Source organism: Oncorhynchus tshawytscha, linkage group LG16 (assembly GCF_018296145.1).
Source record: "Oncorhynchus tshawytscha isolate Ot180627B linkage group LG16, Otsh_v2.0, whole genome shotgun sequence".
In the NCBI taxonomy this organism is placed as follows: domain Eukaryota; kingdom Metazoa; phylum Chordata; class Actinopteri; order Salmoniformes; family Salmonidae; genus Oncorhynchus; species Oncorhynchus tshawytscha.
The window spans coordinates 7112682-7125210 of NC_056444.1; the positions used below are offsets into that span (position 1 = coordinate 7112682).

The following is a 12529-nucleotide window of genomic DNA, read 5'->3' on the forward strand; positions in this document are numbered from 1 at the left end:
GACAGAGAGAGACAGAGAGAGACAGACAGAGAGAGACACAGAGAGAGAGAAAGCAGCATGTCATGTCCATTGCCACCATCTGCAACATTTGTTTATTCATAAAAAATTATGAACAAGAAACATGGGAATCAAATAAAATTGATTTCAGATATTTTTATCACATCAAAAAAATCTCAGTTAGTTTTCAGAGTCAGTTACATAACAGCAACCTAAACAAATGACACATGGAGTGAAAGTCAGGTTCTCTTTAGTGAATATAATTACATTATAATATAATTTTTGACTTCATGCAGACAAAAACAACAACAAAAACACTGTAGGCTACAAATCCCATATGACAATCACCCACCAGCCTCTCGGCATATAACCTTACATAGGCTAGATGATCAAAGATTAGCCTGTGTACACAAAAGGGCAACAGATGTACTTAAAATGTACATATCGCCCAGAGTAAAATCTCATAGCATCTGGCAGCGAGGTAAATGCAATTAAATGTGACCACTACTGAACTCAACTGTTGGGATTTGTTCCAGCCCTAGCTGGTTCAAACCATTTAGGTTATTTTAAAATCATTGTGATGAAATACAGCACAGACTACGGGCTAGTAAACAAAATAAGACACCACTGTGGAACACAGAAAATTCCTGACGCACCATTCAAACCAAGTTGAGGAGATAATATATCCAGCTATTAACAGTTTAGATGTGGTTTTACGAATCCAAAACGATCCAAAAAAATGCTTGCTCCAAATATCCTTACCATTTCGGACAGCGCGTCAGACACCCGAGAGTAAAAACCTCCCTGTGCATATTTCAGCTACAGTAATAGCTGTACTACTGTTCCACTAGCAGAACTACCGAGGACGTCACGTGGCTATGGTAATAAGATCACCTTCGAAACAAAAGCCCACATTTCAAAACATTGCAAGGTTGATAAATAATAATAAAAAAATACATATTTGAGATTTTAATCAACGTCGATATTTATTGAGCTTACAAGTACATACAATAAGGAATTTATGGAAAACATTTGAAACATTAATGAAGAATATTTTGAAGATCTCTCTTTTTTTAAAAATAAATCCAATGTTCAGACTGGTATGTTGACAATATTGGGCTTACAGTGAATTTTTATTTATTTATTTGTGTCGATGTAAAATTGGGTTTTGAGAACTCAGTAGGGTCTGTAGAATCTACATATGGTGTCATTTCATGGGGCATTGAATAAAACTGAGTGTTGATGACCTTTTACTCCAGCCATTCCATAGGCCACAATGCAAAACACTGTATATGAAATACATATTGGTTCACAGTGGAAAACAAAACTACCAACCCCACTTTTCCATCAGCACAATAATAGGGTTTTCTCCATAAGCCAATATGTATTTCATATACAGTGATTTGCATTGTGGCCTATGGAATGGCTGGATTAGAAGACCAGCAATTCGCTAAACTCGCATTAACATCTGCTAACCATGTGTATGTGACAAATACATTTGATTTGATTTTGATTTGATTCATTCAGTGCCCCAAGAAATGATACCATGTACAGATTCTACGGGGCTTACTGAGTACTCACAATCCCACTTTTACATCAGCACCAATAATATGTGTTTCTCTATAAACCAATATGTACCGCATACTGTATGCAGTGTATTGCTTGAGGTGAATGGAGTGGGTGGAGTATAGGACTCACCAGCACTCTGTATTAAAGTTGTTGCCCAGCACAAGAGACCCATTTCAGTTTTGAAGACTCTATTGAGTAATTACAATGACACATATTTGAATTATAAGTGTATTTCTTTACATAGAGCCTATACAATGGCTTTCAACATACCAGTATTGGTTTAAACTTTCTGCAGAAATTGTATGAATAATAAAATATGAAAAATAAAACTACTTCAATTGATCCATCATTTTTTTTTTTAAATAAAGGTGATTGGAATTCTGTGAAATTGTTTTTTTTTTTAAATTGATATTCCCAAAGTTTGGCATGTCTTTGTAAGGGGACTCTTATTTTGAGGAGAAGAAAAAAATCCACGAATGATGCACATCCTGCTGCCAGGAGAACGGTAATGAGATTTGTAGTGTGACGCTTCTGGTGAGATTCCTCCGCTCGCGCTTCTCATAAATGTGTGTGCGTACGCAGTCTGTTTGGGAGGCGGTTGCGTGCGAAGAGCTCCACATGTCATTCAGAGGAATCCGCCACCTGAAACACGAGGAAGTGAAAGCGACTCAATCGGGTATAAAGCATCAACAACCACATCTGCCTCGAGCATTGCAAAGTGATTGAAAACATCAGTTCAGACGTCTGGTAGACGTTTGTTGTATTTTCCCGAGGAATTATTACCATTGTCTGCTTAGGAAGTACCTTATCATCTATAACATACCCGTTCAATTTGAATGACCCATCTAACATTATACTGGAATTAAGTAATATTGACAGACCTTGGTAAGTGTTTTAACTTTATGTTGTTTTCCATTTCTTCTAAATTGCCTATTTGAGAATATCTTTCAAAGTTGTTTTTATTTGATGTGAATAACTTTAGTGAGTGTTGGCAACTTGCGTTATTATGGATTTTGCGGTTTCATTATATTCACGTTTCACTCGTGTAAACTCCCTGTCAAAACTATTGACACGATATTGACAAACAACTATTTAGGCCAGGTTATAACTGTATCCTCTTTATTCCTGATCATCTTCTTATTGATTATTTGAATGGCAATAGTCTTCTTCTCAAATTACGTTGACAAATGACTCGATCTTGATAGCATCACTAAACTTATATAAGCAATTTTCCCATCCGTTACTTTATGGAGTATAGTATTTCTTTTTTTGGAACTTTTCTACGTCATGTGTTTTTTTGGGGGGGGGACACTGAAACGTTTTCTCCATCTTCTCTGCACCCTGCAGCGCACCTGTTCCCTTTACCGAGCGCAGCACGATGATTCCACCAGGAGACTGCATGTACGCGGGCAGGAAGAGAAGAAAACCCATTCAAAAACAGTTAAGGATCTCTTGTTTTCCTCGCAACATTTATATTTGACCATGTTGTTAAACTGTTTTATGGATTTTATGTGTACTTCTACTTCTGAAGTTTGCTTAAACTTTTATTTGTGGGGGTCCTCAATACACTTTCACCATGTTTCACTGTGTTGTAATAGCCCGTCTACATGGTAGCCCATTAGTACATCTAGTTTGTTATTTGTGAGATTTTCATATTTCAGTAGCGTGTATTAGATACATTACTAGTACACTGCCAAGCGAACACTGGGAAATGTTTACAAAATGAGTCAAGATATGCATACGTTTGGACAAATGTAAAATGTTATAGATTGTTGATGTGATATGTAGGCTATTTATATGCTATGGCTTTGGCTTGAATTTGGAGCAATAATTGATCAGTTTGGGATGAATTCAGTTTATGTGAAGGTTACTAATATGTTAATATTAGTAACCTTCAGCAGGTGTATCTCACTGATCATCCCTAAAGCCAACACCTCATTTGGCCGCCTTTCGTTCCAGTTCTCTGCTGCCTGTGACTGGAACGAATTGCAAAAATCGCTGAAGTTGGAGACTTTTATCTCCCTCACCAACTTTAAATATCTGCTATCTGAGCAGCTAACCGATCGCTGCAGCTGTACATAGTCCATCGGTAAATAGCCCACCCATTTTTACCTACCTCATCCCCATACTGTTTATATTTATTTACTTTTCTGCTCTTTTGCACACCAATATCTCTACCTGTACATGACCATCTGATCATTTATCACTCCAGTGTTAATCTGCAAAATTGTAATTATTCGCCAACCTCCTCATGCCTTTTGCACACAATGTATATAGACTCTCTTTTTTTCTACTGTGTTATTGACTTGTTAATTGTTTACTCCATGTGTAACTCTGTGTTGTCTGTTCACACTGCTATGCTTTATCTTGGCCAGGTCGCAGTTGTAAATGAGAACTTGTTCTCAACTAGCCTACCTGGTTAAATAAAGGTGTTCTCAACTAGCCTACCTGGTTAAATAAAGGTGTTCTCAACTAGCCTACCTGGTTAAATACAGGTGTTCTCAACTAGCCTACCTGGTTAAATAAAGGTGTTCTCAACTAGCCTACCTGGTTAAATAAAGGTGTTCTCAACTAGCCTACCTGGTTAAATAAAGGTGTTCTCAACTAGCCTACCTGGTTAAATAAAGGTGTTCTCAACTAGCCTACCTGGTTAAATAAAGGTGTTCTCAACTAGCCTACCTGGTTAAATAAAGGTGTTCTCAACTAGCCTACCTGGTTAAATAAAGGTGTTCTCAACTAGCCTACCTGGTTAAATAAAGGTGTTCTCAACTAGCCTACCTGGTTAAATACAGGTGTTCTCAACTAGCCTACCTGGTTAAATAAAGGTGTTCTCAACTAGCCTACCTGGTTAAATAAAGGTGAAAAAAATAAATAATAATAATAATAATAATAACATTAGTAATAGTGTCATTTGGAGGTTTTTAGTGACAGGAGACAGAAGTAGTTGGCAGATTATTGTGGATGTTTTTGTCGTTCCATGTAATGCCAGGTTAAAATGACTTGTAGGAAACGTGATGGTTTCAAAATGCTGTGTAGGCTAGCCAAGCTATCCGTCAGACACTGTAGCGCTAACCTTTGTAATGTTGAATCCAACAACAGCTAGCTACAATATGTCAAATTGGAGGAGGAATGGTGTTTGAGGCTGGCAACCCGTCTGTGTCTGTAAAGTCTCTTGATAATGGTATTATTGATTGATGGCTGTTTGTTTGTTCACAACTTTCAGGGTACCCTGTGTGTGTGTGTGTGCATGTGCGTGTGCGTTTGCGTGTGCGTGTGTGTGTGTGTGCGTGTGCGTGTGCGTTTGCGTGTGTGCGCGTGCATGTAGGTGTGTGTGTGCGTGTGCATGTGTAGGTGTGTGTGTGTGTGTGTGTGTGTGCTCAATTGCTGAATGAAACATTTGATGTAAATTGACGTCACATATTGTATGTTTCACTATGTTACTACTGTTGATCGGGTCGTGAAAAAACAACACAGACTGAAACATTCCTCTTCCAAAGACCATGAATACATTGTATTGATTTACATAATGATTCCATGTTCATATCCTGTTGCTATGTGTCTCTCGGCCCTCCTGCACCCAAAAGCACAGTACCTCTCTGTTAACAGTTGAGCTTTAAAAAAAAATAAAAAAAATCTAACAGCTACAAACCGTCACAATAAACAGACCCTAACATATGTCCGGCTGTGTTTTCACCAGGAAACCAGCGACTGTGAGTGAGAAGTCCAACCCATCCAAGAGGCACCGGGACCGCCTGAACGCAGAGCTGGACCGGCTGGCCAGCATGCTACCTTTTTCCCCAGACATCATCTCCAAGCTAGATAAACTGTCCGTGCTGCGCCTCAGTGTCAGCTACCTCCGGGTTAAGAGTTTCTTCACAGGTAAGAAGACCCTTCTTCCCTAGTAGGGAGTAGGAACTCTCATTAGAGAAACTACAATATCACTACATGACAAAACACAGAATTACATGACACTTCACAGCCCAACTATGTTAGGGCCAACTGTGGAGTGTGCCTGTGGGCTGGGAGAGACTGATTAAACAGCTTAGTCTAATCAGCCTCCTCCAGTTCACAGTCTAATCAGTCTCCTCCAGTTCACAGTCTAATCAGTCTCCTCCAGTTCACAGTCTAATCAGCCTCCCCCAGTTCACAGTCTAATCAGTCTCCTCCAGTTCACAGTCTAATCAGTCTCCTCCAGTTCACAGTCTAATCAGTCTCCTCCAGTTCACAGTCTAATCAGTCTCCTCCAGTTCACAGTCTAATCAGTCTCCTCCAGTTCAGTCTAATCAGTCTCTCCCCAGTTCAGTCTAATCAGTCTCCTCCCCAGTTCACAGTCTAATCAGTCTCTCCCAGTTCACAGTCTAATCAGTCTCTCCCAGTTCAGTCTAATCAGTCTCCCCCAGTTCACAGTCTAATCAGTCTCCTCCAGTTCACAGTCTAATCAGTCTCCTCCAGTTCAGTCTAATCAGTCTCCCCCAGTTCAGTCTAATCAGTCTCCTCCAGTTCACAGTCTAATCAGTCTCCTCCAGTTCACAGTCTAATCAGTCTCCCCAGTTCAGTTTAATCAGTCTCCTCCAGTTCACAGTCTAATCAGTCTCCCCCAGTTCAGTTTAATCAGTCTCCTCCAGTTCAGTCTAATCAGCCTCCCCCAGTTCAGTCTAATCAGTCTCCCCAGTTCAGTCTAATCAGTCCCCCCCAGTTCAGTCTAATCAGCCTCCCCAGTTCAGTCTAATCAGTCTCTCCCCAGTTCAGTCTAATCAGTCTCTCCCCAGTTCAGTCTAATCAGTCTCTCCCAGTTCAGTCTAATCAGTCTCTCCCAGTTCAGTCTAATCAGTCTCTCCCAGTTCAGTCTAATCAGACTCTCCCAGTTCAGTCTAATCAGCCTCCCCAGTTCACAGTCTAATCAGCCTCCCCAGTTCACAGTCTAATCAGTCTCCCCCAGTTCACAGTCTAATCAGTCTCCCCAGTTCACAGTCTAATCAGTCTCCCCAGTTCAGTTTAATCAGCCTCCCCCAGTTCAGTCTAATCAGCCTCCCCAGTTCAGTCTAATCAGTCTCCCCAGTTCAGTCTAATCAGCCCCCCCAGTTCAGTCTAATCAGCCTCCCCCAGTTCAGTCTAATCAGTCTCCCCCAGTTCAGTCTAATCAGCCTCCCCAGTTCAGTCTAATCAGCCTCCCCAGTTCAGTCTAATCAGTCTCTCCCCAGTTCAGTCTAATCAGCCTCCCCAGTTCAGTCTAATCAGCCTCCCCCAGTTCAGTCTAATCAGCCTCCCCAGACAACTCCAGTTCAGTCTAATCAGCCTCCCCAGTTCACAGTCTAATCAGCCTCCCCCAGTTCACAGTCTAATCAGCCTCCCCAGTTCACAGTCTAATCAGCCTCCCCCAGTTCACAGTCTAATCAGCCTCCCCAGTTCACAGTCTAATCAGCCTCCCCAGTTCACAGTCTAATCAGCCTCCCCAGTTCACAGTCTAATCAGCCTCCCCAGTTCACAGTCTAATCAGCCTCCCCCAGTTCACAGTCTAATCAGCCTCCCCCAGTTCACAGTCTAATCAGCCTCCCCCAGTTCACAGTCTAATCAGCCTCCCCTAGCTCACAGACTAATGATTAGACAGTTACTGTCCCTAGATAATGGTCGACAGATGTGAAGTCAGTGATTTCAGCTGTTGGGCACAGTGTGACAAACAGAGCAGTAAGTTCATGATGAAGTTGTTATTCAACACTGTCAACACTTTGTTCAACACTTTTACTAGCCATAAAATCTGTTCTCCCTACTTCCACTCACGCTACAACCAGCACTGCAGCTGCAATGAATGACTACAGCCAAGTGTTCCAATAAGCTTTGCGTTATTACTATTAGCAGCTTGTGTCTATTTTAATATAGAGGAATATCTCACTTTCTCTGGTCCTCGGAGTAACAACATGAATTGGTGCATGAGGCAGAAATAATGCGGTGCGACTCGAGTTTCGCCATCAGCTGGAAGACTGATCCCTTTCCTCAGGAGAACGGAGGGACGGAGGGACGGTGATAGGCAGCCTCACCGCTGCCCCCTCCCTCCACACAGACTGACAGTCAGATGCAGGCTTCTCAGACCAGTATAAAAAGCTAATTATTATGCTAACTCAGCTGTGCCTCACAAAGTAACACACCAAACGATCTATTACCAGTGTGATCATTTACCAAAATGTTGAAATATATATATATTTTTTTAAATGGTTTGCGAAGAACAGCATTGGTAGGGTAATTCAAGCATAGCCAATATGCAGTGATAATAATTCACAAACCTCATTGTTACAGAACTGTTTTTAATTGGTTAATGTTGCATAGTTTTATATTTTATTTTATCGGAGCGGTAGATCTCGGCTTGCATTTCGACTCAGAAAGTGTTCATGACTCAGTTGGTGACTACTGCCCTAGACCCATAGTAAAATAGTATGTTCAGGGCTTCACCCTGCTTAGTCAACGTATTTAAATTAATTTAATCTTTATTTAACGAGGCAAGTCAGTTAAGAACAAATTCTTATCTTCAATGACGGCCTAGGAACAGTGGTTTAACTGCCTGTTCAGGGGCAGAACGACAGATTTGTACCTTGTCAGCTCGGGGATTTGAACTTGCAACCTTCTGGCTACGAGTCCAACGCTCTAACCACTAGGCTACCCTGCCGCCCCACATATGTATACTCAGGCGGAGTACTCTGGTTGTATGCACATTATAAGTCAATTGTCATCTAGCACATAAGTGCATTTGATCAGGTTATTTGATGTTCATTTGCAATATTTACAAATGTTTTGTTTTTTAATTGACAATCAATTACATTTATATACAGTAAATCTGAATTATTCTAGCCTCTCTCCACTGCTCTTCACTGTTTCATACGGTATACCTTTTGTACAAACATTCTTCGGTCTTATCATAACTTTTCTAACTTGTTCTTGTTTTGTCTCCTCCGTTTCTGTTGTCTCTCTCTCATAACGGAGCTGTCTTCCATCCAATGTATGTTTTATGCTCTGGACTTGGACAATCAGTTACACTTTGTTGCAGTGAGTCACACCAGTAGTGTATCAACCAACAATCTGGAACACTTTAAAGCAGGAAAAGATGTTTTTCCTCTCCGCCAGATAACCAGATAATGCTCTCTTTCTCTTTTAAGTCGTTGCTTTTCCCTTCAAGTCTCTGGTGCATTCAAACAACAGCAGAAACAGGCACGTGCATTCAAACAACAGCAGAAACAGGCACGTGCATTCAAACAACAGCAGAAACAGGCACGTGCATTCCAGCAACATCTATCACCATTTTTTTTTTAAATTTTTTGGAAGTGTCTGGTTCTCTTTTCTCTCTCTGATCCCTCGTTACTCCTCATCAATTTCATAGCTCTCACGGCTAATTCAGAGGCTTTCTTCAATTGGCCTAGTCCAGGCAATGTGTAACTGTTATAAAAAAAAACACTTGACAGATAGAACTCAATGTGTGTCTAGCGATGGTGTTTAGAGTCTAGTTTTCTGGATATAACGAAAGGTGTCCCACAGTGGTCAGTTCTGGGTCGTGTAGTTTTGTCTGTATACTTTAACAATATTGGTTGTGTGGATTTCTGAGAAAAAGAGATCAAATTTGGTCCGTTTTGAGTTCGGGCTGTAACACAGTAGGGTGTGGAATGGGTCAAGGGGTTTGAATGGTTTCTGAAGGCGCTGAAACATTCATATAATGAATGAATAGGATCTCCTAGAGTCTTTCCATGCCCATATTAAACAATGCCCAGTCCTGTTTGGCTCACTTGCAACGTCAGGGTTGTGGGTTCGATTCTCAATGGGGACCAGTAAGAAAAAAAGCAATCACTACTGTAAGTCGTTCTGGATAAGAGTGTCTGCTACTGTTGTGTATTCTATTACCTCACTACTGTTGTGTAGTCTATTACCTGTAACGGCTCTCTTCTATCTCCTCCTCTGACGAAGAGGTAGAACAAGGATCGAACCAAAATGCAGCGTGATGATGATTCATGATATATTTTTAATGAAGGAAAAAAACAATACAAGCGGAAACTACAAAATAATGAAAAGTGAAAACCAAAACAGCCCTATCTGGTGCAAACACATAGACAGGAACAATCACCCACCAACACACAGTGAAACCCAGGCTACCTAAATATGGTTCCCAATCAGAGACAACGAGAATCACCTGACTCTGATTGAGAACCTCAGGCAGCCATAGATTATGCTAGACACCCCTACTCAGCCACAATCCCAATACCTACTAAAACCCCCAATACCACAACACAACACAAAATAACCCCATGTCACACCTTGGCCTGACCAAATAAATATATAAACACAAAATACTAAGACCAGGGCGTGACATTACCCCACTACTGTTGTCTATTCTATTACCTCACTACTGTTGTGTATTCTATTACCTCACTACTGTTGTGTATTCTATTACCTCACTACTGTTGTGTATTCTATTACCTCACTACTGTTGTGTATTCTATTACCTCACTACTGTTGTGTATTCTATTCCCTCACTACTGTTGTGTATTCTATTACCTCACTACTGTTGTGTATTCTATTACCTCACTACTGTTGTGTATTCTATTACCTCACTACTGTTGTGTATTCTATTACCTCACTACTGTTGTGTAGTCTATTACCTCACTACTGTTGTGTAGTCTATTACCTCACTACTGTTGTGTATTCTATTACCTCACTACTGTTGTGTATTCTATTACCTCACTACTGTTGTGTATTCCATTACCTCACTACTGTTGTGTATTCTATTACCTCACTACTGTTGTGTATACTATTACCTCACTACTGTTGTGTATACTATTACCTCACTACTGTTGTGTATTCTATTACCTCACTACTGTTGTGTATTCTATTACCTCACTACTGTTGTGTATTCTATTACCTCACTACTGTTGTGTATTCTATTACCTCACTATGGTTGTGTATACTATTACCTCACTACTGTTGTGTATACTATTACCTCACTACTGTTGTGTATTCTATTACCTCACTACTGTTGTGTATTCTATTACCTCACTACTGTTGTGTATTCTATTACCTCACTACTGTTGTGTATACTATTACCTCACTACTGTTGTGTATTCTATTACCTCACTACTGTTGTGTATTCTATTACCTCACTACTGTTGTGTATTCTATTACCTCACTACTGTTGTGTATACTATTACCTCACTACTGTTGTGTAGTCTATTACCTCACTACTGTTGTGTAGTCTATTACCTCACTACTGTTGTGTAGTCTATTACCTCACTACTGTTGTGTATTCTATTACCTCACTACTGTTGTGTATTCTATTACCTCACTACTGTTGTGTATTCTATTACCTCACTACTGTTGTGTATTCTATTACCTCACTACTGTTGTGTATTCTATTACCTCACTACTGTTGTGTAGTCTATTACCTCACTACTGTTGTGTATTCTATTACCTCACTACTGTTGTGTATTCTATTACCTCACTACTGTTGTGTATTCTATTACCTCACTACTGTTGTGTATTCTATTACCTCACTACTGTTGTGTATTCTATTACCTCACTACTGTTGTGTATTCTATTACCTCACTACTGTTGTGTAGTCTATTACCTCACTACTGTTGTGTAGTCTATTACCTCACTACTGTTGTGTATTCTATTACCTCACTACTGTTGTGTATTCTATTACTCACTACTGTTGTGTATTCTATTACCTCACTACTGTTGTGTATTCTATTACCTCACTACTGTTGTGTATTCTATTACCTCACTACTGTTGTGTATTCTATTACCTCACTACTGTTGTGTATTCTATTACCTCACTACTGTTGTGTATTCTATTACCTCACTACTGTTGTGTATTCTATTACCTCACTACTGTTGTGTATTCTATTACCTCACTACTGTTGTGTATTCTATTACCTCACTACTGTTGTGTATTCTATTACCTCACTACTGTTGTGTATTCTATTACCTCACTACTGTTGTGTATTCTATTACCTCACTACTGTTGTGTATTCTATTACCTCACTACTGTTGTGTATTCTATTACCTCACTACTGTTGTGTATTCTATTACCTCACTACTCTATTACTCACTACTGTTGTGTATTCTATTACCTCACTACTGTTGTGTATTCTATTACCTCACTACTGTTGTGTAGTCTATTACCTCACTACTGTTGTGTAGTCTATTACCTCACTACTGTTGTGTAGTCTATTACCTCACTACTGTTGTGTAGTCTATTACCTCACTACTGTTGTGTATTCTATTACCTCACTACTGTTGTGTAGTCTATTACCTCACTACTGTTGTGTATTCTATTTCTTCACTTGTGAACTACAATCTGTTTTCATTGTTTTGCAGAAAAGCTTAATTGACCTTACATTAGTATTGAATGCGGGTGAATTATTTGTTGTTTTCTAGGGCACACAAAAAATGATTCTAATGATTTAAGCATATGTATAGCTCTGTTTTTTTGTTAATTCTTTCCAATGTGTCAAGTAATTATCTTTTTGTTTTCTCATGATTTGGTTGGGTCTAATTGTGCTGCTGTCCTGGGGCTCTGTAGGGTGTGTTTGTGTTTGTGAACAGAGCCCCAGGACCAGCTTGCTTAGGGGACTCTTCTCCAGGTTCATCTCTCTGTAGGTGATGTCTTTGTTATGGAAGGTTTGGGAATCGTTTCCTTTTAGGTGGTTGTAGAATTTAACGTCTCTTTTCTGGATTTTGATGGGATCAGCTGTGAAAAAAATAGTTAATTAATTAGGAAGCTGATAATAAGAATGGGCTTCTTCTATAGAAATAGGTCCTGCCTCTCTCTAAAGAGGAGGACGCAGATCTTTTTCTTGCTCTTGACACTGTTCAGAAAGTGGGACGGTCCTCTTTGACCTCATGTAGGTCAAAACACTGCATTTTACTCATTTATAAAGCCCATATTACCCGGCATCTTCACATACCCTACAGAAGTACCAGTTAC

General features: G+C 39.9%; 1 protein-coding gene across 1 annotated transcript in view; it reads left to right on the forward strand.

The window, feature by feature from the left end:
- Nucleotides 1–2105: 2105 nt before the first annotated feature.
- Nucleotides 2106–12529, forward strand: part of LOC112234276 — a 126933-nt gene continuing 116509 nt past the window's right edge. The window contains exons 1-3 of the mRNA XM_042298722.1: nucleotides 2106–2451; nucleotides 2914–3006; nucleotides 5264–5445. Of these exons, the coding sequence (XP_042154656.1) occupies nucleotides 2945–3006; nucleotides 5264–5445 (244 nt within the window). The 5' untranslated portion in view covers nucleotides 2106–2451; nucleotides 2914–2944. The remainder of the gene's footprint in view (nucleotides 2452–2913; nucleotides 3007–5263; nucleotides 5446–12529) is intronic.